Raw genomic sequence first — 27732 nt, 5'->3', positions numbered from 1 at the left:
AAATATTTTAAGGGAGAAGATTATATGCATTACACAAATGTCAAACAGACATTGACGCGATGACTGTTGGCACGAAATATATCTATACATCATAATAATACATCTATAAGCCATTTACTTCAGTTTTTGCGCTAAACAGTAAACAGGACTGAAAGATTTTTTGCGCTGAGCACACACACTCTTTATTAGATCTGAACCGCTTTCTCTTCTAGAGAAACATTTTTACAGCTTGATGCAGCAGAGCTGCAGAACACGACGCGAAGTTGCATCACAGCTCAATTTACTTCATGCCTTTATTACATACAGGGGGTTTCAGCTAAGACATTAAACAATTTTTAAAACTAGGCTCTGAGTATGAAGAGCGCTGTTTTCAGCGGTGCTGTACATCAGAACACAACTGGACGTGCCAGCAGCAGGCTAATTAACTAAAATTGAATAGTCAACTTTCTAACTATTACTGTAAGGCTTGTGGACGTTGTCCAGGAAGGCGACCGCGGCCACATTTATTGAGGGTTGCCGGAGAGGATATAGGTGTCGAGCGGCGGTGGCAGCGTATGGCCCTGGCGAAGCTCCCGTGAGTTCTATGAAGCGCGTTCTGGGAGCACTTCGTTTTTTTTGCCATTTCGCCACTGCCAGCCGCGCGGTTCACTACATGGTGCTCCGCCCTCCCTCTCCTCCCTAGACGATCCGTCGGTAAGTATCAAGAGTCGTGCAGGCAAATCGGTGTCCGTAGGCGAGGCTCAAGCGGGCGACTCTGGCTGTGGCGGTTCGGTTCGGGGGGCGTCGAGGGACGCGGAGTGGGAGGCGAAGAAGCCGGGTCAGCCTGCGTAGTGGACACAGTGCCGGTGGTTCAGCTGCAGCAGCTGATGGGCGACGCAGGAGAGGAAGCTAGGTGTGCTGTGAGTCGCGAGATTAGCGCAACCGGTGCCGGGCCGAGCTGCCCGCTACCAAGAGAGGCGACTACAGAAGGTGCACAGAGATTAGAGGCCGGGGATTGGCTGTGGGGGACTGCATGTGACTGCTGAGACACGTTGACAGCCAGCCCTGGAGTGACTGGCTTGAACGTGACGGGTGGCCGCAGGAGTGGCGGCCTTATTGCCACTGGCGCCGAGCCGTGCACGAAGGAGGACGCTGGCGAGGTAGCGGCAATCGGAGGCGGCCTCTGTACCGTGACAGCAACCGGGGCACGTCCGCGGGCCTGGTCAGCCTAGGCATTGTGCTAGACGGCAGATGATTAAGCTGCAGCATGTGTGTAACCGAAATCTGCCGGGGACGAGAGGTTGTGAAAAGCAGTCTCCCGTCGATCTTTCGCTTGGCGGCGGCCGAGCCCGTGGTATCAGGCGCCTTTGAAGATTCGAACATCGGTGGAAAGCAAAAAGGGCCCGCATCAGTGGCCTGGTTTGGCTTGAGGAGAAGCGCTGGCACTGGTTCAGGGTCCTTGTCAGGCAAAGTAGAGCGAGTGACAATCGCCGTGATTGGTACTGTTGTCACCGGGTTGGAATTCTCAACCTGCACCGTGGGACATTTAGTGTGTTACGGACTTTTCCAGGAACTAGGGGTGTGGCTGGCGGTCTTTGGCTTTACCAAGAGCGTGTTAGGAACAGCTGGTCGCGGCTTAAACAGCGCTGAAGAGGCCTGCTGAGCAGTTGGCTGGTGTAGCGAGGTGGACGGAGATGCCGAAAAACACGACACGCATACGGCCACAGAGCATTTCTCTTCAGGAGGCTGTAGTGACAATGGCAGGGGTGGGCGAGGTGGTGGGAACTGTGGCACTGAGGCGTAGCAGAGGCATCATTCGACATGGTAGAGGGCGCACACAAAGAAGTGCAAGGACGCAGGTCCAAAGAAGCTTAGAGGGCACACGTGGGAGCAGGCCGTGCTGCCAAGCTCGTGTTGAGCCTACATGGCGTGTCGTGGAAAGGAACGACTAGGGCGGAGACGCTTTGCAGGAGTGACGGCGAGGCGGCCAGGCGGGCATGGTTCTGACGAAGGCTGCATGGGCGAGAGTGAGTCTGGTGCTGGGCCAGACGCTGGCGGCGGCGAAAATCGTCGCAGAGCGGCAGCGTGACTTGGCAGGCGCCGAAGTACGCCAAGACGGCGGCTCGCGGCTCGAAATGTGGCCGGCTGCCCAAGGCAGAGCAGGCATGTCGACGCCGCAGGCCGGGCGGGAGGATTTCGCAGAGGGTTGCGTGTTTGAACGGCTGGATGGTGATTCCGTTCAGGTACAGCGCAGCCTCGAACTAAGCGAACCACCCGCCGACGCCTTGAGGCTGGAACGCCAGAAATGGCGGGTGCAAGGCAGGCTCCTGCTAGCCCGCAATCCAGGAACGCAGCTGCGGGAGAAGGTGCGGCTCGACGGGTCACCACGATGTGGAGGTCGCCGAGGGAGGCGACCGCGGACACATTTATTGAGGGCTGCGCGAGAGGAAATAGCTATGGAGCGGTGGCGGCAGCGTCGAGGCCTGGCGAAGGTTGTTGTTGTTGTTATTGTTAGCCTTTAAAAAGATGGCACATACCCACATTGAGTGATCGGCCAAGAATCGGGAGGCAGAGGTGGCTATTAACCGGTACTCAGCGAAAAAAACAGCACGCAGGAACGCAACGGCGGTGGATTCTACCTCATGAACAGAAAAGGGGTACTAGGTGTGATTTTTTGAAACAAATAAGCATAATAATAATAATAATAATAATAATAATAATAATAATAATAATAATAATAATAATAATAATAATAATAATAATAATAATAATAATAATCAATCAATCTTTATTTTTCGGTGCCCAGGAACAACCCAAAGGTCTTGGTGCTGGTACACCATTCACACGCACAAAATGTAAATTTATTTCACTGCAAAGGAAGACACTCAGGGGAGGTAATGCAGCAGTCAAGGCGATAGAAAAAAAAAGACATATAAACTAGGCGTGACAGCAAGCATGAAGCAAAAAAGCGAAAACAAGAAAACAGCGAGAACAGCGGTAAATGAAAACAGCTGGAACAGGCAACAGACATATAAATAACTAATGAAACAATAAACAAAGAGAATGAACGACCGATAACAGCCAAGTACAGCATATAGCAAAATACAAACAAGAATAAAGCCAATACTAATATGAACGAATATGAAACCTCTGAAATACAAGCTAGAAATACAATCATACACAATAAGAAACGTAATTAGTGAACGCGTTACAGACAATCAGGCGTGAGTATACAGTATTAAAGAAATAATATTAATGAAAACAAGTACACGTGATGGACAATTAAGGAGAGAAAAAACAATATAATACCGGTGCAAACGCACAAGTGTAGTAAAGACAAAATGCATGAAAGGGGAAGTTATGTATGAGAAAAAGAGTGCTCAAAGTGGAACGTCACGGACATCCAATATAAAGGAAGGGAGAGAATTTTCGAATATATCTAGGTAAGGACAAAGAGAATTAAACAACTGCATTCTGTCCAGAGGGGAGAGGGAGTGCAGGAGCGCAGAAACTTGGAATGGTCTGAATTCCCTTATGCTCTTTCGCGGTACACGCAAAAGGATACGCGCTAGGAGCTGAGGGCATAGAATGTGACCATGAAGAAGTTTATACAAGAAAATTATATCTGCCCTCACGCGACGGCAGCTAAGAGAAGGAAGCTGCAGTGAGTTACTCCGTCTGGGACGAGAGCTGGAAGTTTTGCAAGAAAACCGATGTTGAAATATGCGTAAAAACTTTAGCTGAACTCTGTCGATTTTTTCACAGTTCGACTGGCAAGTGCCGTTCCAAACAACAGACGCATATTCCAAAAGCGGCAAGCATATGGAGAGGTAGAGCTTTAAGAAAGGAAGTGGGGATCGAAACTCTCTCGAAAGCCTGCAGATGAAGCCGAGTGTACGCATAGCCCGTAGAGCAATGCGTTTTGTATAAGAGGAGAAGCTGAGGCTACGGTCGAAAAGTACGCCGAGGTCATTAATTTCATCAACCCTGGGCAGCGGCCTACCATGAAACAACCTTGGTTTTAGATGAATTGAGAGTGAGCCCATTCTTCAAGCACCAATCAGAGAAGGCGGATATGTCAGATTGCAATGACAAGCAATCGTGAAGAGTATGTATTGCCTTGAACATTTTTATATCGTCCGCATAAAGCAGAAATGAGGAGTTTTTGACCACGGAGGAAACGTCATTGATAAAAACAGAGAACAGAAGCGGGCCTAATACCGAGCCCTGAGGAACTCCGCTGGTTGGAGTGTAAACAAATGAGGTCTGTCCATTTACACTGATAAAGCAGGACCGATCAAGAAGATAGTTGCGTAGGAGGGCTACAATTGAAACGTCGATCTCAAACAGCAGAAGCTTTTGAAGAAGTAATGAGTGAGTAACAACGTCGAAAGCTTTGCTCAAATCACAGTACACAGCGTCTACCTGACTCCTCTGAAGGACTTCAGCTGATGTATACGTCATAAAAGTCACAAGGTTAGTTGTAGTAGAACGACCTTTTATGAAACCATGCTGATTATGAATGATTACATTTTTGAGGTGGAAGGAAAGTACTTTGTGCAAAGCTAATTCAAAAAGCTTAGAGGTTGCACAAAGAAGAGAAATGGGGCGGTAGTTCGAAACATCAGATTTGTTTCCTGATTTGAAGACAGGGAAAACACGCGCCGTTTTCCACACGCGGGGAAAGGCAGAATTTTTCAAACAGTTATTAAATATCGTGGTTAAAACAGGGACGAAGGTACTATTGAAGGCTTTTATTATGGCGGCTGGAATGCCATCAGGTCCAGGGGATAAAGATGGTTTCAAACACTTAAGACTCTCACTTACTAACTTCTCGTCGAGAAGAACGGAATTATGTGCGCCAGCTGGAAGGCACACGGAGTCGAAAAGTGGAGATTTGTACACGGAGGAAAAGTGTTGAGCAAAGCCGTCAGCGACATTCCGAATTTCATTCCCATGAGAGTCAACTAAGTGAATATGACTATCAGATTTATTCGAACGCTTGCGAACGTATCGCCAGAATTCAGTAGGACGATTAGAGGCACTATTCTCTAAATAATCAAGATAGGACTCGTGATCCCGCTTGTACAGGCGTTTGCAAAGGGAACGCAAGCGGCGAAATTCATCTGCCCATGTATCCAGCCCAGGGCCTTTCGCTTTATGGTGGGCCCGCTCCTTAAGTTTCAGCGCTGTTCTAAGTTCCTTGGAAAACCAGAACGGAAACTTGCTGCGAGTAGGAGTGTGCATAGGTATGTACTGGCGCATACCATTGAGAACTATTTCAGTGAAGCGACTGACTTGTTCGTCAACATCGCTGATTTCGCTTAAAAGAAACCAGTCGACAGAAGAGAAGAAACCGAAGAGACCAACATAGTCGCCAAGTGCGTAAGCAAAACGGGGGGAATTCCCCGCACGATTTGAATTAGCAGAAGGTGGGACAGAAACCGAAGCCGTTATTAGAATTGGAGGATGAAATTTGTCACAGCGAGTAAGTGAGATGTCAGATGACGAGACTCGAACATTTTCAAAATTAGATAAACAAATGTCAAGAACATTACCACAACAGTTTTCAATTAAATTGTGTTGCTGCAAGGTGTTAAAAGCTATGAAATCTAAAATCCGGTTGCACTTACTAACTACATAATGATTGTTGTGTGAATATGTAAAGGTATTCCAGTTAATACCTGGAGTATTAAAATCCCCTAAAATGAGCAGTTTGTGCTTGCTATGAGAAGTGATAACATATTCAATAGAATGTAGTACATCATCGTAGGCAGGAGGAGGCAGATTAGGGGAAATATAGAAAGCTGCCAATAAGAGTTTTTGATGTCGAGTTAAAGTGAGCTCTAACCAGACAGATTCTTCGATGGTTTCCAGGTCGGAACGCCGAGCGCACTGCACGGAACTGTCAATAGCAATGAGCACTCCCCCTCCCTTTTGTTTAGAAGCTGATTCAGGGCGGTCACTTCGAAAAACAGAATAGTTATTAGGAAAGAAGTCACCTGAGTTAACTTCGCTAGACAGCCAGGTCTCAGTAATTACAACAGCCGAGTAACAAGAGGCTAATGCATTAGAAAAAAATACTAATATAATAATAATAATAATAATAATAATAATAATAATAATAATAATAATAATAATAATAATAATAATAATAATAATAATAATAATAATAATAATAATAATAAAGAGAGGGAATAAAAATGAATTATGAAGTCAAAATCCCGACCGTTCTCTCTAGCGCGTGCTGGGACACATTGTCATTTTTGGCATTTCGCCTGTCAGCCGCGTGCGTCTGTACAGGCTCCTTAACTTTTGAAAAGCCCACCGTAGGGAATAGGCATATAAGCTTTTATAATTTTGAAAACGCCCAACAAATTTTGACTATTTCGACGAGCTACTTGTACTGGAGAGGTTGCTGTGCTTACAAACGTCTGGAAAGCGCGTCAATTTTTGGCGCGATGTAGACAATATTTGTTGCCCACAGTGCTGAGAGTAACCGCGCTTTTGAAATTCTAAACACTGATATAGATATCACTCACATTGGGCTACACGCCTCATATTATTTAAGGAGCCCAGCAGTAATAGTTACATAGTTAACTATTCACTATTAGTCAACCAGCCTGCTAGTTACCACGCCGTAGCTGTATTCTGATGTACTAGACCACTGACAATCATTTGACAAAAAAGGCGCTATTCTAACTCCAAAATCCTGTTTTTAATATTTGTGTAAATCCTTGGGTGAAACTTCCTGCATAGTCATCTATTGTGATAAATACGTAGGACATCTGGCCGAAGCATTTTTATTTTAGCTAGCTTAATCGCATGACTTTCAAGCAGTATGTTCACTAGTATTCGTTAAACAAGTATTTGCTCAGAACCACTCGGTTTCTAAAATGAATACAACGTCTAACAGTGCATCACCCTGTGGCTTCAAAAATGGCCCTCTCATTTTTTCAATACCTATTTTTGTGTATTGCGCCTAGGCCTCGCTTTTCATTAAGTCATGACTCAGCCTACTAATACAAAGAAAGGCCTATTTATACAGCGACTGTCGTGTTGTTCATTTCCATAACCAATTTTTTTACTACGTCAATGACATACTATTTCTATGCTCAAAGGTGACTCAGTAATTACTAAATTAAATTTTTTGCCATCATATTTTAGGTCTCGAGTCTTGATATACCTATTTACACTTTTCACCTTATGATTGGCGTATCATGGCTTTATTTCATGCTGCATCGCCGAACCATAATTAGACTTAGCCGTTTCGTGCCGTCCGGACCGCTGTCCGGTCAAAGAAAAAGCGGCCGTTTGGAGTAGGAAAGCTGATAACTCGACAACGGCCCATTTATTGTTCGCTACGGTACCATATGCAGTCGTGGAATGACTGACTGATATTGCGAGCTTGGAGCACTGAAAGAGAAAGTCGAAGAATACTGACCGCAAAGTTAGACAAAACAAATATAACCAGCACTGTTTTTACAACTGGTCAGCGGCTTGAACAGTAGGTCCAGTAGTAAATGGGGTTTATTGCACAGCTGCAGTGCCGGCTATTATAGGCTAACAAACACCTAATTTTATAATGGCAAGGATTGTATCAGAAGATGTGCTAAGTAATGGAATTAAAGTGAATCACATTTATGTAAATAATCACTCACATAATGACTGCACTAGCCTTTAGTAAACCTAACATGAAAAAACAGTAAATTCATTGCATATGCTTAATCTTTATGCATGCATCGGGGGCTACCGTTACCAATTGGACGCCAACAGGTTTACTTTCCTGCGCCCACCGTGGGCTGTGGCAGTCCAGCTCGGTTGAGAGATTTTAGTTTCCACAATGGATCTTCCCAAAAGTGTCCGCTACATAGAAAGCACAACAGGAAAAAAGGACAAATGACATAAGCGCAGACACAGAATTGTTTATTACTTATCGAAGGGGCATTTTTATGCGAAAACGGTATCATAATGACAAAAAATTCTGTCATGAATGCACGTGATCATTCCTATCATCATTTCAGTTATCAAGCTCATACCAGTGTTTTGGTATACTAACGATATGTAGATGATTTTTCGCTTTTCTTCAGTGGCAGAACAGTTGGCGCGTTTCACGCGAATTAGATGGTCATACTTAATAAACGCGTGGTCAAAGGCTTTAATTTTACCTGTGAACTACCTCAAAGTGCGACGATAATATTGATAGTGCTGGAGATATAGGCAAACCTACTATACGCATGCTGGTTGTTTACTAAAAGCGAGAAAAGATTAATGAGGTACGATTTTAGACAGCGCGAAATCGTTAAAAGGAGCGTTGCCAACTTGTGCATGTTGCAGAGCATATGAAAATGCTTAAAATACAAAATAACAGTCTTAGCGTGTAAATCAGTAGACTGATTGACAGCGGTTTTCCCGAAAGCATGATCGCCTCCGTGGCAGAAAAACTGCTAAAAAACAATGTCAAGGAGAAAAGAGGAGTTGAGGGAACCGGTCAAAAGAGAACGGTGTTATCCGACATCTTCATAAAGTGCGGCACGGACTGAAGGACGTAAAAAACAAACACGAGGTGAAGACTGATTGACAGCGGTTTTCCCGAAAGCATGATCGCCTCCGTGGCAGAAAAACTGCTAAAAAACAATGTCAAGGAGAAAAGAGGAGTTGAGGGAACCGGTCAAAAGAGAACGGTGTTATCCGACATCTTCATAAAGTGCGGCACGGACTGAAGGACGTAAAAAACAAACACGAGGTGAAGATTACATTTCAGGCACCAAAACACTACTAAGCCTTTGCAACGAAGTAAACGAAAAAGGGAAGCATGGCAAGCGCAAAGAATGTGAAGTTTCTCATAAGGAAAGACTCACACCAAGCCATAAAGCCATCATATATAAGATCACAATATTATTCGGGAAACGACATGGTTGAAACTCAGGAAAATGTGTCAACACGAGGCTGCCCAGGAAATTTATCGCAGCATTGTAGAAACTCAGAGAAAATTGGAAACCATTGCAGACAAAAGAGTAATATTAGGCACTGATAAGGAATGCACTGAGATAGACATTGTGGAATCTTTTTTGACAGAAACAGCGGACAGAACTAGTGTAAGTTTTTCTTCCGTGGCACTCACGAAAACCCCGAATTTACAAGATAGATATTATGAAAGTGCATATGAGGAGTAGTGGGCCACAGGGAAATGATCGCGTATATTGCATGAAGGTACGTTTTGCGCGATTATGTTACAGTATATACATAAATGCGCGCTTTGTAGCTTGTAGTAGTTTATAAGTTTGCGCTTCTTTCGAACCTCAGTTGATCGTCTTGTGTTTCAAAGCAGTGCAGACATTTGGGAAGTTGCAGCAAACTGCTCTCTTGTCAGCACTGTTATCCACGGCGGAAACAGTTGATACGCGGGCTCTCTTTCAGGACACACTAGGTTCACCGGACGAAGATAAACACATCAAAAATGAAGCAACTCTTTAATTGGTAACGGTAGTTTTGCGGCCCTGAGCTTAGTTACTCTTTATTCTCACCATGGTGTTCACATGAAATATTGGGCGCCTATCTAATGAGTTATCAAAGGCTTATAGTGTTTTGATTGATGTCGTTCTGTCGTTCTATTGCAGATAACAGAGTAGCTTCTATCTACTTGATTGAAAATCATACAGGGTCGCCATAGTGTGCATTGAATGCAACAATTTTCGGAGCGAACTGTAATTTACCGCAACTTTTTTCGGCTCGACCCGTTCTATTAGGTAAAATGAAGCGACGTATAAAGCTTCAACAAATGCGCAAAATACTATTGCATGTTCCATCAATAACCGCATCGATGTTTAGCCATACTGGTCCGCCACTTTATTTATTCCACTTATGACCCGGAGAGCATACAGGTACTTATTATTAGGAAATATTTGTGAGACGGCTACAAAATTCAGTAACAGATCGGAATGAAGACCTAAGCAAACGCAAAGATCTAGCGGAGAGTGATCGAAAAAAGGTCCGTCAGTTTCATGAAGTTTTAAACTGTTTTGATTACTCTCGTGGGTGACGCTACGGTCCGCGAGCGTGCAAGGCGTCGCAACAAGCTGCGGCAAGCACACCCCCTTCAAAAGTTAGTGTGATCAGAGAATAAAAAATTGGATATGTGCAACCACTGTGTTCTATTTATTTTGTTAGACTTTTTTTCAGTCATGCTAAACAGTTTTTTTAATATGCACATTGTGATCGTTTCTCGTGTAGGAGTCAAAGTTTTAGGTTCGGCTATTAATAGCGCATGTAAAACACAGCCCAAGTGTACTTGTTTGTTCTCAAGTAATCAGGCGCATACTGAAGGTTTACAAATTTGTTGAAACTAAACATGAAGATGGTGATCAAGCGATTATCGTCTTTTTCTGCTTGCAGGACGAAGACAAAAGCTTCACAGAGTACGCTCTGTGGAACTGCATGAACAGCACTCGCTATATGATGGCTCACAGAAGGTCATAATGACTTGTGCTCCTGTGAATATATCGAAGATTGCAGCTGCAATAAAATTTGACATCAGTGTGATCTCTCCATGGCATCAGCAGCGATACCTCTCACTTGACGAGCAACATTTAAAGCGTTTGACGCGCAGGTCGGATAGAAAAACGATGTTGGGGATATTTTGAATCACTGGAAAGAGAATCGACACGGGAAGAATATGTATTGCGGCGATCTTTGACTCGGCGGTCAATTTCAGATCAAAATGCATACTAAGCAAAAAACAAAACTGTAATAGAGAATGGCCGCAAGCCAGAGTTGTTGACAAGCCTGAGAAATTTGCCCCAGTAACGTGGGCTTGGTTGGCATAAATGTTGGCAAAAGAGTATTATGAAGGCCAGTCTTGGTGCCAGCCGAGTCCACTTTTTTTTTTGGCGGAAATTTGCAACTACTTCTACTGAAGAGCAGTAATCTTGGATGGCGATGGTGATGTCAAAGGCACTTCGTGTTTAACTGGTGAATCTCGCTGGCAGAACTGGAGCAGGCGCAAGGCAGGATCCTAAGGAGTCGCAGCGCGGCTAGTGTGCTTTTATCGTAGACTGCAATGCCAACGTGTTCAAATAGTATATGAAGGAACACCAAGCGAGAGTTGTCTATACGATTTGCCACACCACTGCAGTCTCTGCAGCTTGCCCTCTCCTTCACTGCATTGCCTACCGGGATACAATGCAGGATTGAACATTGATCACAAAATCAAATGGATGTTCACTGGAAAAGTGCAGCTCTCACCATAATATCTGCATGTAGCTAAGCGCCTACTCGTAGCCAAAACTAGCCCCTGAAATCAGCTTCGTGATGAACTATTGTCTACACCTGATTTTAAATATTCTACGACGAATTCATTGAGATTTGCGCGTTTTTTAGACGACGTTGATTCGGCGATGAATCCGCACTGCGGAACGCACTGTTTGATATGTGTTTCCAATTTTATTTTTCCATACGTTATTATAGACTTCGGTTTGCTGTTTTTTGCATTCATTTTTTAGTCTTTGGTGCATTAACTGATGTGTTAAGGTCATTTACCTTGAATGTGTCACCATAATAATGTTTCGTCGCAATAATGCTTCATCGTTAACAAAGGCATAAAAACAAATATAAACATCCAATGTAGCCCAGCCCCTAATGTACCTGTATGAGAAGCGGAAACAGAGGGCGAGAGAGACAAGAAGGAAAGGCGGGGAGAGTAATCAGCAGAATGTGCTGGTTCGCTACATTGTCCTGGAAGAGAGGGATATGGGGGTATCAAGGTGAAAAGATAAGAGGCAGGTACGGACTTTGCGCCTGGCAGGATCATTGCCCACCGCGCTTGCACAGAGCCCTCATGGAGTGGCGTGGGATCTATATTAGAGGATGGGGACTGGTAACGACAGTAGGCAGCCTTGAAAAGGAATCCACCATAATGCCACGTACTGGTGACGGCAGTCGAAGCAGCGATGAAGACGGACAAAAGGGTCTTCTAAAAGAAAACTGTTTATTGTGCTGACTTGCACCCAAAATGGACTGAATCACTCGGCAGCGGCGAAGCGACAAGCGTGCTCGGCGGTCGTCGAACAGAATGCCCGCCGCTGTCGGCTGTGCTCAATTTAAAGCTGATAGCGAACTTTTGAGTTAAAGCGTGTAAAGTTACTAGAACATTCCAGATCAACGTAGAATCAGCTCTGCCTGGCTGCGATCAGTCGAGATAAAACTAGTCCCGTCTTGCGTCGCAAACAAAGCGATAAAGTGGTGTGGCGGCAGTTTTGGAAAAGGAACAAATACTGCAAATATTCCCAGCATTACCCCCTCTCAACGAAGCATCGACCCAATGCATTAAAACAAATGATGCGACTAGTAAGAGAAAAGCGCATCTTGCGATAATAGAGCATAAAAATGCAGCGGCCTTTAGCGCGCATAATACGGCTTCAGACGGACTACATGGACAACCTCTGGTCGTACGCGGCGTCGCTGGGATACAGTCATTGCGTCAGAGATGACTTCATAATCCAGTTCTCCCAGCTGACGAAGAACCTTGTACGGGCCGAAATAGCGGCGCAAAAGCTTTTCACTCAAACCACGCCGGCCAATAGGCGTCTACACCCAGACTTGGTCTCCTGGCTCGTATTCCGCGTTGCGTCTTCGTGGGTTGTAGCGTCTGGCGTCGGACCGCTGCTGATCTTTGATCCGTAATCGGGCAAGCCTTCGAGCTTCTGAGCGTTGAAGGTAGGCGGCAACGTCGACGTTCTCTTCTTCTGTAACGTTGGGCAGCATGACGTCTAGCGTGGTTGTGGCCTCCCTGCCATGGACGAGCCTAAAAAGGCGTCATCTGGGTGGTCTCCTGCACTGCGGTCTTGTAGGCGAAGACGACGTAAGGCAGGATGACATCCCAGGTTTTGTGTTTGCCATCGATATACATGGCGAGCATATCGGCGATGGCTTTGTTCAGGCGCTCGGTCAGACCATTGGTCTGCGGATGGTATACAGTTGTCCTGCGGTAGCCGGTTTGGCTGTAACGCAGGATGGCTTGCGTTAGTTCCGCCGTGAATGCTGTTCCTCTGTCCGTGATGAGCACATCGGGGGCGCCGTGTCGAAGGAGAATGCACTCCACGAAAAATTTGGCGACTTCTGCTGCTGTTCCATTCGGTAGGGCTTTCGCCTCGCCGTAGCGGGTCAGGCAGTCGGTCGCTATGATGATCCACTTATTTTCAGATGTTGACGTTGGAAAAGAGCCAAGCAAGTCCATGCCGATCTGCTGAAAGGGCCTTGGGGGAGGTTCAATGGAGTTCAGAAATCCTGCTGGCCGTGTGGGAGGGGTCTTTCGTCGCTGCTTATCGGCAGGTTTTAACATAATGTACGACATCGGCAGAGAGTAGGGGCCAGTTATACTGGTCTTGAATGCGGCGGAGGGTGCGAGTAAACCCGAGATGTCCAGCTGTCGGCTCGTCGTGTGAAGCCTGTAGAATTTCTTCGCGGTGACAAGCAGGTACAACAAGGAGGTAGTCTGTTTCGACGCTGTAAAGTTCTTCTTCACAAGGACCTCATTCTGCACACAGAAGGAAGACAGTCCTCGTTTGAATGAAGCGGGGGGTGAAGAAACCTTGGATTCCAGGTACTCGATGAGGCTTTTTAGGTTGGGGTCCGAGCGTTGCTGCTGAGCAAAAGAGCTGGGGCTGATGGGTCCCAGGAAGGCGTCCTCATCGTCGTCCGGCTGCGGTGTATCTACAGGGGCTCGTGAGAGGCAGTCGGCGTCAGAGTGCTTGCGTCCGGACTTGTAAACGACGGTGACGTCAAACTCTTGGAGACGCAGACTCCATCGAGCGAGTCGGCCAGAGGGGTCCTTCAAATTGGCAAGCCAGCACAGCGCATGGTGGTCGCTAACCACCTTGAACGGTCGTCTGTAGAAGTAGGGGCGGAATTTCGACGTAGCCCAGATGATGGCAAGGCACTGCTTCTAAGTTGTCGAATCGTTAGCCTCGGCCTTGTAAAGGGAACGGCTAGCGTATGCGATGACTTTCTCTAGCCTGTCGCTTTTTTGTACGCGGACGGCGCCTAGGCCCACGCTCCTTGCGTCGGTATGTACTTCAGTATCGGCGTTTTCATCAAAATGCGCAAGGATCGGTGGGGACTGTAAACGACGCTGATGTTCCTTGCAGGCTTCTGCTTGCGGCGCTTCCCATTTAAACGGCACATCTGTCTTCGTCAGTTGCGTCAGGGGCTCGGCGATGCGCGAAAAGTTTTTCACAAGTCGTCGGTAATATGCGCACAGTCCGAGAAATCTGCGCACTGCTTTTTTATCGGCCGGCGGTGCAACTGCTATATACCAGATGTTTTCTGCGGGCCTGGGCGTACTCCCTCCTTGCTAACGATGTGGCCAAGAAACAGCAGCTCTTCGTAGGCAAAGGGGCATTTCTCTGCTTTCAAGGTTCATCCAAACAACTTGATTGCGTCTAGTACTGTTCGAAGTCTTTTCAGGTGCTCTTCAATGTTCGAGGGGAAGACAACGACGTCATCTAAATATACGAGAAACATTTGCCACTACAGGCCTGCCAGCACTGTATCTATTACGTGTTGAAACGTCGCTGGTGCTGAACAGAGACCAAATGGCATCACCTTGAACTCAAACAGCCCTTCCGGAGTGATGAATGCTGCCTTCTCGCGATCTCTTTCGTCGACCTTAATTTGACATTAGCCGCTCTTGAGGTCCATCGATGAGAAATATTTGGCGTTGCAGAGGCAGTCCAGTGTTTCGTCGGTGCGGGGGAGGGGGTAGACGTCCTTCTTTGTTATGTTGTTCAAGCGGCGGTAATCCACGCAGAATCGAAGTGCGCCGTCTCTCTTTCTAACTAGAACAACCGGTGCCGATCAAGGGCTGTTTGAAGGCTGGATGACGTCGTCGCGAAGCATTTCTTCGACTTGGCGTGGTCGAAGCTTTTCTGGATGGCGTCGTAGTTATGAAGGCAGTTTGCGTCGTGGTCGGGGTTCATTCTGTGCGGCGTCGGTGCAGCGAGAGTAGGTTCTTCATGCGACGTCGCGGGTGCAGCGTCTTCATGGGGCGTGGTCGGTGGAGGATCTTCGGCGTTTCGCTCGTGAGCAACCTCACCTCCAGAGGTTGCTGCCTTTAGTTTCCCCTACGTGGGCTGGGAGACCTTCCTCGTACCGCGGCTCCTTAGCTGCGGCGTGGCGACGCAAAGCGCGAGGTTGACGGCGATGGTGAGCGCGAAAAGCGGTTCGGCGTGCACTCTTCTCGACGCAGGTACTCGTCGATTTCGTGCGGACGTTGTCCGAAGCGTGGTCGTGGGGCGTTAACGGCAAATCCTCGAAGACCGATACGTCGGTACGGGCAGTGACGAAGAATATGGCGGGCCTCACCGCAATGGAAGCACAACGACCGGTTGTCGGAAGTCCTCCAGGCGTCGCATTTCCTGGGGATTGAGCGTCGGTCATAGGCTGGGCGGGCGGGGGCTGCGAGGCGGCGTTGTGGAACAAGTGGCTCATCTCGGGAAGGACTTAGGGGTTGTCGTTGGGGCTGAGCAGTCCTTACTGAAGCGGCGTAGATTATGGCCTGATGTTCTGTGACCGTCGGGGTGCCAAGTGCCTGTTGCACTTCTTCCCGTACCACATCCATCAGAGTCGCAGCTTGTGGCTGTGGGGAGGATGGCAGTAATCGGCGTAGCTACTCTCGGACAATTTCGCGGATAACTTCCCGCAAGCTGTCGCTGGTGGTGGCCGTCGTATCCAAACGAATTGCACAGGCAGAGGAAGGGCGATTGTACGGCCGCGATCGGACGTCGAGGGTCTTCTCAATCGTGCAGGCTTCTTGCATGAATTCTTCGACTGTTTTTGTTGGCTGGCGGACGAGAGTTGTTCTTTTAAGCCGCGCATTAAAAACTGAACTTTAATTTTCTCGGTCATCTCGGGGTCGGCGCGGCCAAATAGCGTTTCATCTCCTCGACGTAAACGCGGGCGGGCTCATTCGGAAGCTGGATCCTGAACTCGAGGAGTCGTTCGGCTGTTTCTTTCCTCACGACACTGGTGAATACATTCAATAGTTCTCTCTTGAATAGCTCCCATGTCGTAAGGGACGACTCGTAGTTTTTGTACCACGTGCGTACGGAGCCATCCAATGAGAAAAACACATGTCCAATTTTGGCCGCATCTTCCCACTTGTTGAATAACGCCACGCGCTCAAATTGGTCCAACCGTCTTCAGGGTCTTCGCCTAGGGATCCATTGAATGTTGGCGGCACCCGCGGGTGCTCCAGTATGATCGGTGTCGACATCTTCGGCGAGGTTGCGGTGAGCGTCTATTCGCTGTCTTGTGCGGTCCGGCAGTTTCCCGAACTCAGGCTCCTCTCCTAGGAGACGTCGGCTGGCTCGCTGAGCTGCTGGCTCGCTCTCGGGTGCGATGCGCTGAGGGCTGGCTTCACGACTTGAAGGGGGCGTCCGGAACATGGAAGGCTACCCGCACCTGCACCAGTTGTCATGTAGTGGTGACGGCAGTCGAAGCAGCGATGAAGACGGACAAAAGGGTCTTCTAGAAGAGAACTGCTTATTGGGCTGACTTGCACCCAAAATGGACTGAATCACTTGGCGGTGGCGAAGCGACAAGCGTGTCGGCGGTCGTCGAACAGAATTCCCGCCGCTGTCGGCCGTTCTAAATTTAAAGCTGATAACGAACTTTCGAGATAAAGCGTGCAAAATTACTAGAACATTCTGAAACAAAGTAGAATCAGCTCTGCCTGGATGTGATCAATCTAGATAAATCTAGTGGCGTCTTGCATCAAACAAAGCGATAAAGCTCCGTGCCGGCAGCTTTGAAGAATGAACAAAAAAAACGGTGCAAAGATTCTCGGCAATATATTCCTTTTACATGCGGGAAGGATTATATAGGCCAAACGGGGAAGTGAATAAACACGTCCTTGCGCCAACGTAAAAAGTCTGTGAAAGGTGCTCCGTCATCAAATTTGGTCCTACATTACATAGACTGTAATGTTAATGGTCCCAATGTGTCGAAAGTGTCGGATAATAAGCACGCAATCTACTTCTTAATAAGGCTAGGATTACGTTCGGGCATCAAGATAAACTGACTACAGAATTGAGTGAAACATATTATATTAAAAAAAAACAGCTACACGTGCGAAAGCACACCGCCAGTAACCATCCATGATGCTAGAGTGTCATATCTGGATTTTAGCTGTCTCTTTTATGTTTTTCGCTGGAAGTGTGGCGCGTGCGCTTCAGGTTGTCATGAGAGAGTATATTAACCTTGTATGTTTTAATAAACATTCAGTTGTTACTTGCGCTGGTCCTTCCGTCTCTTCTTTTTCCCTGTCCCGTGTCGCAGCGCTGGTAAAAGCTTCCAACCAACTAGCTAACATTTCTGTGTTACCGAACGAACCGTGCGAATTATTGCATTTATTGGACGAGACTCTCCCGCTCCGTTATAATTCATGGTTCATATAGAAGTAAGCCAGTCCTTAAACGCCTGGCATCCTTTCGTCTGGACATCCGCCCTGCCGTTGGCGCAGATGAGTGCGCCGTCCCCCTTGAGCACCACAAGCGTCGGTATGCCTGCGACCTTGTAGCGAGCCTTGAGCGTCCTGGGAAGGAGTAACAGTCGAATCTAATCAATCCAAAACCTTTACTAGGCCACCTCTAACAGACAGTGTGCTGTTTTAAATGTCAAGACCACATATTGCACCGCCATAAAAACATCGAATGACGTGGCATATGGCACGATGCAATACTTTGTCTATTCACACGTCATACCATACAGCACTTCACCACACAACCCCAACACCGAACTGTCTTGACGCTATTCTTAATACACGCCCACAACGGGAGAAACTGCAGGATATACGCTACACAAGCTAGCAAGAGGTTTGCAAATTTGCAGCACCACCACTGTGTTCTTGGGTCAACTACACTTTACATTTTGCTTGCAATGGAGTGGAGCCTACAAGAGCGGTTCGACGGTTTCCGAAAGATTGCTGTTGGCAATACGTTCACTTGAGTGTATCTGGTGGAGCCCAAACACACATGTCAGAAAGCTGTCGCATTGCAGCTTTGAGCTTCCACTTCAAGACAAGAAGTTGTGAGATAAGGCTTGCGTCTAGGAATATTTTCTGGTGGCACAGTACAATATATGAGCGTGGGTCGACGCTGCCTGGCCTTAGCTGGTTGACTGGCGAGCGCGCGGGACACAGGGCACTTTTTGAAAGCTGTAGCATATAAAGCAGCCCTCACTAAAAGGACGTCAGTAAACAAGGGGCACGCCAAAACAAAAACACAAGCCATTGTCCCAGGCTCAAATTGTTCCCTCCACCGAAAATAAGTGTCGGAACGGATGATTTTGCCGTCAAAATTATTTTGCATGCGCAGCACAAACTAGCATTCGTAGCTTTGACTCCACAACGTCAGGATGTTTAACTGATCCTCAGAGCCTAACAGGTTGGAAAGAGACTAGCTCTTACGAAAAAGGCGAGAAAGAAAACGGTCGCTCTTAAACGGGCAATGTAGATGATGTTTATGTAACTATATTAATTTTCTTCAAAGAATTGATAGTGCGAGTCCTTGCTTTTCTCGTTCTTGAGGCCAACATCGGAATTAAAATGGAGGAGAAATGACCGTGAGAGAGGTTGGGAGACTATCCTCAGGGCGTCCCGGCAAAACAGAATTGAGGCAGTTAAGAAGCGCATGGGATGGATAATAGTCGAAGTACGGAAACTTGAATGTAAAATTTTGTAAAAATGTTTAAATATGGGTTGCAGTCATACGGACGCATTAAGTCAGAGCACCACATGACGAAACAAAGAAGTGAAATCTCACACAAAAACGGCTGCGGAAGATGGGTGCAATCATATGAGCATCTAAGCTATTTAAAAGAAATATTGTCTACTGTAACACTGACCTCGTACTCTACTAACCGTAGTGAAGGACGAGAACTAGGAAACTAACCACTAATTAGTCAGCATAATCGAAAGGAAAAATAAAGAATGTTAGCACAATTTTCACAGTTTTTTTACTGACATTTTGCTCCATTCTCTCCACCTTACCACATGAGACAGAAAAAAAACCACCTTGGTTTAGATCATTGTAGTAATAATATACATAATCTGCCTAAATGCGTCTGTGTCTAAAAGTGAACACTGTAATTAGCTTCTCTTTGAATCCCGAAGGTTCTCCATATTAATTAAATATAGAATGCGCATAAGTCAGTAGTTGTCCATAACGAATAATCATCATATTGTCCGTAATATTTAAACACATTTCTCACAGAAAAATCATAGCGTCACCTGCCACAAGGGTAGTGGTCAAGATGTACGGTCATATACCACGAAAGCTAACTCTACCGGCATCACAGTTGAAATTTCACTGAGCGTACTGTTGCACGAGTGACGCCATCAACTTTGTCAGACTGTTATCTTTATTCAATCTAACAAAATATGCGTGCGGAGATTGATCCTATGCAGGCTTTAAGGAATTAGATCAATTCTGTCATTCAAATATATCCGCAACAACGCGATGCTGGAAGTTCAGAACTTTATTCTACATTTCCATTCCGTGGTCATTTCCGGGGCTTCACATGACAGGAACAAAAGGACAGGACAAGGAAGGCTGTCCACCTGTCAGCTAACTCAATCATTGCGCCGGCACTTCGCATAAGTCTCCAATGCCAACTTGAGAGAGATTTCATGAGGACAGGATAATTACGGTGTTCGCTTTTAGTTCACCAATATCTGGGGAGAGAAAAGTGGTTAGCCTGTTACTCACCCCTGCAGATTATCGCCGTAAGGAACCCTAAGCCATCCTCCGTGGTGGGCATTGTAGTCGTCCTGCATTTCAGCCTCAGTTCGGTCCTGCGACACGAACACGATCTGCGTTGCGCAAGGGCTCAGATTGGCTGTCTGCCGCGTCGCAACGACACGTCATGTCAAAGACCCGGCGCCAGTCATTTTTTTCTACTGAGTTAGCCATTTGCCATCAGAATTTATGAATTAATAAAAACAATTATACCCTCCACACCTTGCCAGCTAAAGCGGCCACTTTCAACAGCCAATGTCAAAAAATTATTTAGCAACAGAGCTGAAACCGCACAGGTCGCTAGCAGGCGCCAAGAGTGCATTTCGTCCACTTTGTGCAAGTAGTCTGAATAGTGCGAAAAGCCAATTCGAAGTCCTGTACCCATAACGAAACTCGTGCAAACACTTGACCTTGCTAAGAAGAGCACATCGCATTTGTAGCAAAAGGAACATAGCCACGGCAGAATCGTCGCTTTCTGCCTGGTACTTGCCAATGATACGTATTCGCTACAGTCACGTCGCGCGTGTTTCGAATGAGCTGTTTCAGTATTGCCAAGACCAAACGCCAACTGTTCTGGGCATTTTTCATTGTCCCCTTCATCTTCATAGATGGAGCCCAAGTTGAACGACTGATGCTTGTCTAAAACGCACAGGAAGTATGGATCATTACTGTCGCAGTCATTCGTATAGCAGTGCACATAAAACAGCTAGAGGGAGCAATATAGCCCCTAAACTACACATCCGAACAATAAGGTGGTGGGAGTAAGTCTCGATTCATTGAGCAATGTTCCGACAAAAGAGGGGTCTTGTTCTGTGTACTTGCGGTCATCCTTGTTGAGGACTATGCTCGTGCCTCGAAGTGAGGCAGGAAAGCTAAGAGTGGAGCCACCTATTGATCCGGAGTTCCCGGGTTCGAACCCGACCGCGGCGGCTGCGTTTTTATGGAGGAAAAACGCTAAGGCGCCCGTGTGCTGTGCGATGTCAGTGCACGTTAAAGATCCCCAGGTGGTCGAAATTATTCCGGAGCACTCCACTATGGCACCTCATTCTTCCTTTCTTCTTTCACTCCCTCCTTTATCCCTTACCTTACGGCGCGGTTCAGGTGTCCAACGATATATGAGACAGATACTGCGCCATTTTCTTTCCCCAAAAACCAATTATTATTATTATTATTATTCACCCATTGGGAGGAGTTCGATTGAGGAAGAGGGTAGCAGGTTGCTGTAGACGGTCTAGAAAAATCCTTTGTTGCAAAGCAGGCCGTGCTTTATTAAGCGAATCGCGGCCTATTTCCTTCGTTTCAAAATTCAAGCTTTTGCATCATATAGCAGTTAGAACAATAGACGCCATGGCGCACTGCCGCACGTTTTGGAAACAAAAAAGTTGACTTGAGCGTACCAATCATGCACAGCACACGAGAAGTGCATGGCACTTTGTCGCCATCTATTGGTTGCAAGTCAAAACTCCTCCTGCGTTTGCAGACAAAATGTTTTTTTCTGCATTATTAAGGCCAGTAGTGGGTCATTTCAAAACCTGCCTTTTTTAGAGACCGACCTATTAAATTATACATAAATGGAATTGCTGACTAAATGCTAGAAAACATCTTCGCCAGGTGGCGCGTTACTATTAAGATAAAGCATAACATACAAAGCTTGAACTAATGAGAAAAATCTTAAGTTTATGTGAAAAACTACTATAATTTCTCTCTTTACAAGTATGTGTAGGTGAAAATGAACCAGAACAAAGCGAAAGCAACCATTTGAACCGGGCACGTCATACAATGCAGCTGCGACGCAGTATCTGATCTGAAATTGGCGGGCAGGGCGCAGCCTTGATCTCAACATTAACCACGCAAGCGCTGCAAAGGCCGCCATGAAGTGCTGTGCTTGCTAGGAAACGCACCAAAGACGCTTGACTGACGATTGTGTTCCGCGCATGCGCAGTACAGTGCTCGAAAAGACCTTGCCAACGTAGAGCTTTTGTGGGCGCACAACTTACACTATCTAATACTTTCTGAGAAAGCATGCCCACTTTACCTTAGCGGATTCGTGACAACGTATGATAGACATTATGTGAAGAGAAACTTGGGAGTTATCGAGCGGATTTAAATAAATGTATAAATTATAGCACGTACAGCACATACAAAGTTACCCAAATTCACTACCTACCCGACATCAAAATATTCGTGCCCAAAAAAGTCGTGCCCGCATCAGTTGCAGGCTAGCTTCCAGAATCAGGTGAGCCGGCTTCCCCTGCGCAGTGTTGACTGCTGTCTGCGAGACCCTTCTAAAAAAAACTTAAGCAAGGAACACGAAGAAACTCCGGAGAGGTTCGTTGCAGGTCACAGAAGCCGTTGGTAGTGCTTTACTTGCACAAACCTGCTCACAACTTGAAGAAAGTGGCCAACAGGCATGGGGTGAGTGTCGTTTTTTCCGCCCCCAACAAGCTGAAAAAGCTGTGCCCCCGTATTTGCAGCCCAAGAAAGCGGGGTTGACAGATAAGGCACGACTCTCCATTCATCATGTGTTCCCCAGGAGTGGTCTATGCTATCCCCTTAACGTGTGGGAAGACCTATGTTGGCCAGACTGGGCGCTGCATCAACGAGCGCTTGGGGGAACATGCCCGAAATTTATCAGATTTAAAGGATAAATATGCACATTTGGTAGCGCATATCATGGGTTGCGACGGATGCGAGGCACGATTGAGTCAGACTAAGATTCATGGCAAAAGCACACATAAGAAATCACGTGAATGTCTGGAGGCTTTTTACATAAGGAAACTTGGCAATAGGTGTGTCAGCACCCCATCTGTTTCACTTTTTTCGTCCGAGTTCGAATTTTTAGATGCCGATTTTAAATAATCTTTAACTTTTTTGTTTTTGTTTTGGTTACCGCTTGCTCATGTGTGTTCGCTGTGATGGTCGCTTAGATTTCTTTACCTTTCCTGCCCTCCTCCTTCTTTTTTCAGTGAAACGTCGCCATATAAATGCGCTGCCTGGTTTCAATAAAATTAGTTGTGAGTTAGCGCTTTGTGTCTCGTCCTTGTCTTTTCGTGGTTTGCAGGCTCTGGCGCTATTTTCTTTAAATCAAGTATGCACCAACTCCCCAAGAAGAAGTGTTAATGAAGTGTTAATCAAAATATTACTTGGAAAAATTTACCATCTCAAGCGATTGATCTGGTGAAAGGTTATCTTGAAAGCCACGGGGAGTTTGAACAGTCCTTTAGGCAACAAATGTTTTCCTGATTCTTCCCGCAACAGTGCTCATAAAACATGAGCCTAGGAGTTGTGGAACACTGTCTGGAAGTCAAACATTCGCGCCTGATGCGATTTTTACGGCGAAAGTTTGCATAAAAATCATTTGCACAATTTATTTTAAAAATCAGCACGCGGCGTGTCAGCACACAACGAACTCGCGACATTGCGGTTAAGCGCCTTCATTAACTTGAATGCACGCGGTTTATGATGACCCAACGCTACCAAGCCGTGATTCCGAAAGCAAAGATTTGTGGTCTGCTAAGTCCTCAGCACCCTTGAGTTTTCACCTCTAAATAGAATGCGTGTGTGGCATGTTGGGTTCCTATTTTTGAATCCCACAGTGAATTATGGGTCGCTATAGATGCCACAAACGGCAACAGCTCAGCCCATCGCTTTCTTGTTGATTCGATCAGAAGTGAATTAGTTCGGTTGAAACGAGATGTTGCACAGGGCCTAGGCGGAAGCAACGACCACCTATTACACTTGTCGGTTTCAATTTTGTAGATATGCCGCGAAATTTGGTGGGAGCTAGAGTAAATATTGTCAGCTTTTAAAATCACTCGACCTTTAACCTATCCTTCATCCCTTCGATCGTGCCAAAAGCCAGGTATTCACCCAGTCGAACTGTTAACGGCAATTGCTCTACAAATACTTAATACCTATCCGCAGACGCGCTGCCCATGGCTTCAGCAGGCGGAGGACGCTCATGCCCCGAGCTGCACTACGAACGAGTCTTGAAACAACAACAGTGCGAACAGGCGATCCCTCTCTCTTCTTTCCTCTATTACGCAGCATCACAGAAATGAAACGTTGTCACTTTTTTAAATAATAATTGGCTTCTAGAGAAAGGAAATGGCGCAGTATCTGTCTCATATATCGTTGGACACCTGAACTGCGCCGTAAGGGAAGGGATAAAGGAGGCAGTGAACAAAGAAAGGAAGAGAGAGGTGGCGTATTGGAGGGCTCCGGAATAATTTCGACCACCTGGGGATCTTTAACGTGCGCTGACATCGTGCAGCACACGGGCGCCTTTGCGTTCTTCCTCCATTATTTTTCTTTCAGAAATATGTGCGCACAGACTTCCGGATGGTTTCGGGCAGCGCCCATAACGAGTGCTCGCTGCATGTAACGTACCGCTCGTGAACCTGTTTTTTGTGTCCCTTACTCTGTTCGTCGTCCGGTATTTTGCGCTTCCTAGTTTACAACATGCATCACCAACTAGCCCGGCAGCTTGCTGTCGTGAACGTACCGCCTGTGCGCTAACTCCTACCCCCGGCTACATGTGCGCGTCCGTCCAAGAAAAGTCCCATGCACACGATGCCAGCAAGGTTGTACGAGGATCAAGGCTCAGGTTGCGTACAGGGGTGATCACATGAGCACTTTTGAGCGCGGGTCCCATTTGTGTACGACGGACGTACCAAGAAGCGTACGCGTGCAGGGCCAGTCGCCTGATCTTAGATTCGAGCCGCTCTTGGCTCCCTTTATGCGCCGTTCGCCCCGGCACAATGGTTGTGGCTATTGGTGTTCATCGGGTCCAAGCCCAGGTCTTGCTAGACTTTGCAGCGGGGCATGCAAACGCGGTCATAAGTTGACTAAAAGCGACTAGTAGATAAACTATTCAATTTCTTTGTAAGAAAAATCTACCGGTTCAGATATATGTGTGTGCTCGCTCACTATTACAGTTGCAATTAGGCTCCATATATTGGTTCCTAGATGCGTGGAGAGGTGCGGAGTAGATTAATATTTTCTCCTATTGCACTTTCCAGAAGCCTTTTGCTATACAGGCGCACCTCGATAGGGAGTCCGAGTTGCTTGGCTTCCCGGTAGGCCTCGGCCAGCATGGGCGTGAAGGTGCGGCAGGGTACGCACCACTGGGCCGAGAAGTAGATGCAGATGATGCGCTTGTTGCGCAAAGCCGCGCCGGCCGGGGTTGTGGTGCCCTCCTTGGTCAGCAGCACTTTGTCCCGCCATAGTTCCATCGACGACCCCATAGTGGGCGTGAACGAGTGGAGCATGTCGGCAGTCAGGGCCGACTGAGCTGCACAGAACGCAAGCGGGAAGCAAACTAAGTGACCAAATTCATAGAACTGGACTTGTGAACGGCGTCACGGATTATGCGACCAGCCGTGACGCGACGCATGTCTGATTGTGATGGCCACGATCAGATCGGTGAGTCATGGTAGCCAAGAAGGAAAGCGCCTGATAAAGTGAGGCCCGCTTTCGTACGGCATCGTTACATAAAGCTGCACATTCCTTCCTAACAAAGGGAAAATTTAGGCCTGTTGGCTTTTGCAGTACAGAGCACCATAGAGAACATAGGTACAAGTATGTCGATTACAACTGTGGTAATGCGGATGATTAGCCTCAGCTGGTCGGCATTGACTATAACTTATGCATTTCCTTTCAATACTTCTTCGTTCGTAGCCAGCGCAAATACTCGGAACCACCATTACGTGGAGGTCGGGAACCTTGGCCTTAGAACTAGCGCTGCAAAAAGATGATAAGAACAGAGGGCTGGTTTTTCAGAACAGACGTATAAGACAATGACCTGAAGAATAAGCAGTAAAATTTATTAAGCGAAATAAGCTGGAAACATTCAGAAATCAGTGCAAGTGCAGTGAGCGAGCGCAAAAGAGTACGACCCTTAGGGAACTCGTTTATAACGTCAATACTGAAAGCTCGGATATCATGACCTTCACGACGCGCAAGCATCAGTTGTGTAGCGAAATCCTGCTCTCAAGAACATAAGTGGACTGACCTGGCCAAGCGCCGGGTCGTGGCAAGATCGCAGCCCAGTCCACTGCCTGCTTCAAAGAGCGTGCTTCCGCAGAGTGGCGTTTTCTTCACTGGCAGGCCGAAACTCTCGTGCCCCAGGACCATGAGGCAGAACCGGCGACGGAAAAGACCGAAGACATGACGAACGATCGCAGGTTGCTTCTTCCTTCTCTACTTTTGCCTTCACACATCCTCTTCCGCAGTCGTGGTAGAGCCATAGCCATGTGTAATTTCTGCTAGGAAATAAAAGCAATGAAACAATATTATATGAACTACACCTCAATACCCCGAGCAGATGATGCACTACATCACTCAGGACTGGAAAGGCATTATTTTAGTTAAAGTGAAAAATACAACTTAAAGTTTTGAAAACGGGAGCACGCATCCTGTTTTTTGTCTCAACTTTACACCTGTCATTTACATTTCCATAGCTCGCTGAGATGCCCGCAACGTATGTAGAGCCCTTTTCGTTAGCCTCCACATTTTTACCCACACACGAGTACCGGTAAGATCTGTCATATACGTACTTTCCTCTTGATGTGTGAAAGAAGGCGAAGTTGTTCCAGACCAGAACACTATCTCTTTGCCTCTGAAGTTTTATCGTTTTTTTCGACACTCAGGAAGGGGCCGCTCGCTATATGTGACGGCGATGGAAATGGAGGACGTCAGGACTCCTCTGGAACCCGGTGGGTCGGCGGCAGCCGCCCAGAGGAAGCGCTTTCACCAATCGAGCGAGGCAAGCAGCAAGGCCACCGTGCTGCACTCAGCCACAAGCGAGGACTCTTCGGCGGACGACGGATTCGTCCCAGTGATGAACAAGAAAGCCAAGAGAAGACTTTGTAAGAGTGAGGACTCATCCTCATCAAGCGCATCTACCGTCATCAAGACGCGTGGTACATCAGCGCATACAGTCCTGTTTACGCCTGAATCGCCCACCGACAACCTCAACCTGCTGAACAGACAGGCTACGCCGGTGTTCCTTGAGGCTCGCGTCCCGGGGGTGTTCAAGGACGTCAGGATCAACAGCCGAAGGAACCTCCTTGCCATCGATGTAACGGAGCGGAGCGCCTTGGAAAGTCTAGCCACAATCAAGAACATCGGAGACATCCCCGTCTGCTCTCTTGTTCTTGAAGACAATGGCACAACCACTGGCGTCATTTTCGACATCGATGCGAACATCCCTGACTCCGACGTGCCGATACTCATTAAACCAGCGGCGAACAGCATCGAAATATGAAAGGTTCAGCGCCACGGCAAGTCAAGGTGCGTCAAGCTCACTTTTAAGGGCGATTGTTTTTCATCGCACGTGAAGGTTTGCCACTTTCGACATGCAGTTCGCCCATCCGTCCTGAAGCCGCTTCTGTGTCGGAAGTGCATGAAAATTGGGCATGTAAGTGGTGTTTGTAATAACACCATAGCTTGCCCCCGCTGCTCTGAAGCACATAGCGGTCACAGTTGCCGCGCTACTGTCTTAAAATGCGCCAACTGCCGTGACCCTCATGACGCCTCTTCGCAAGTCTTTCCCCGCCTGAAGAAAGAACGAGCGGTGTTGAAGCAAATGGTGCGAGACCATTCAACGCACAGAGAGGCCGCAGCTACGGTGCGTCGGCGTTGTTCGCGTCGTAGACGATCTGCTAGACGAAAGGCCGACAGCAGCAGGGAAGCCCTCGTCGCTCCTGCTACTGGTCCTTCCCCTCCACTGAGTAATGTAAGCTCGGTGACTAGAAAAGCCGGAACGAGTGCTTCAGAGGTGACATGGCCACCATTGCCGAAGCCACGCTCGACCTTGGTGTCTGAGCAGGTACCACGTCCCCACTGTCCCACGCCTACAGCTGAGCGAGCCCAAGGCAGAGATCCAGCCCTAGGTGAGGAAGTGCAGGTGTTCGCCATCTTGATCTCTCTTATGAACGACACGCGTGTGATGCTGTCT

At 47.1% G+C, this 27732-nt stretch overlaps 2 protein-coding genes across 4 annotated transcripts in view; one reads left to right on the top strand and one right to left on the bottom strand.

Moving 5' to 3' along the window:
• LOC144134817 (uncharacterized) overlaps positions 1 to 10458 on the top strand; it is a 28239-nt gene extending 17781 nt beyond the window's left edge. For both annotated transcript variants that reach the window (XM_077667651.1, XM_077667650.1), the window contains exon 5: positions 10375 to 10458. In XM_077667651.1, coding sequence (XP_077523777.1) covers positions 10375 to 10458 — 84 coding nt within the window. The remainder of the gene's footprint in view (positions 1 to 10374) is intronic.
• Positions 10459 to 17407: 6949 nt separating this feature from the next.
• Positions 17408 to 25943, bottom strand: LOC144134816 (nucleoredoxin-like protein 2). 2 transcript variants are annotated; one of them, XM_077667648.1, is made up of 4 exons: positions 25786 to 25943; positions 24897 to 25065; positions 19743 to 19846; positions 17408 to 17569 (listed from the first exon to the last, which is right to left on the bottom strand). In XM_077667648.1, the coding sequence occupies exons 1-4, from the start codon at positions 25905 to 25907 to the stop codon at positions 17425 to 17427; spliced, it is 540 nt and encodes a 179-aa protein (XP_077523774.1). In that variant the 5' UTR covers positions 25908 to 25943; the 3' UTR covers positions 17408 to 17424. The 2 variants fall into 2 exon arrangements, with proteins under 2 accessions (XP_077523774.1, XP_077523775.1); XM_077667649.1 differs by having other exon boundaries at positions 24818 to 25065; positions 25786 to 25870.
• Positions 25944 to 27732: the final 1789 nt, after the last annotated feature.

Source organism: Amblyomma americanum, chromosome 5 (genome assembly GCF_052857255.1).
Source record: "Amblyomma americanum isolate KBUSLIRL-KWMA chromosome 5, ASM5285725v1, whole genome shotgun sequence".
NCBI classification, from domain to species: Eukaryota; Metazoa; Arthropoda; class Arachnida; order Ixodida; family Ixodidae; genus Amblyomma; species Amblyomma americanum.
Note: the sequence above shows the minus strand (reverse complement) of the source record. Positions and strands in the feature narration are given on the sequence as shown.

Excerpts from the sequence above, each read along its gene's own strand:
- LOC144134816 (XM_077667648.1), bottom strand. The coding sequence starts at position 25,907 with ATGGTCCTGGGGCACGAGAGTTTCGGCCTGCCAGTGAAGAAAACGCCA. Across the intron at positions 25,066-25,785 it reads ACGACCCGGCGCTTGGCCAG|CTCAGTCGGCCCTGACTGCC; the intron begins GTCAGTCCACTT and ends CGTTCTGTGCAG. Across the intron at positions 17,570-19,742 it reads TACGGCGATAATCTGCAGGG|GACGCTCAAGGCTCGCTACA; the intron begins GTGAGTAACAGG and ends ACTCCTTCCCAG.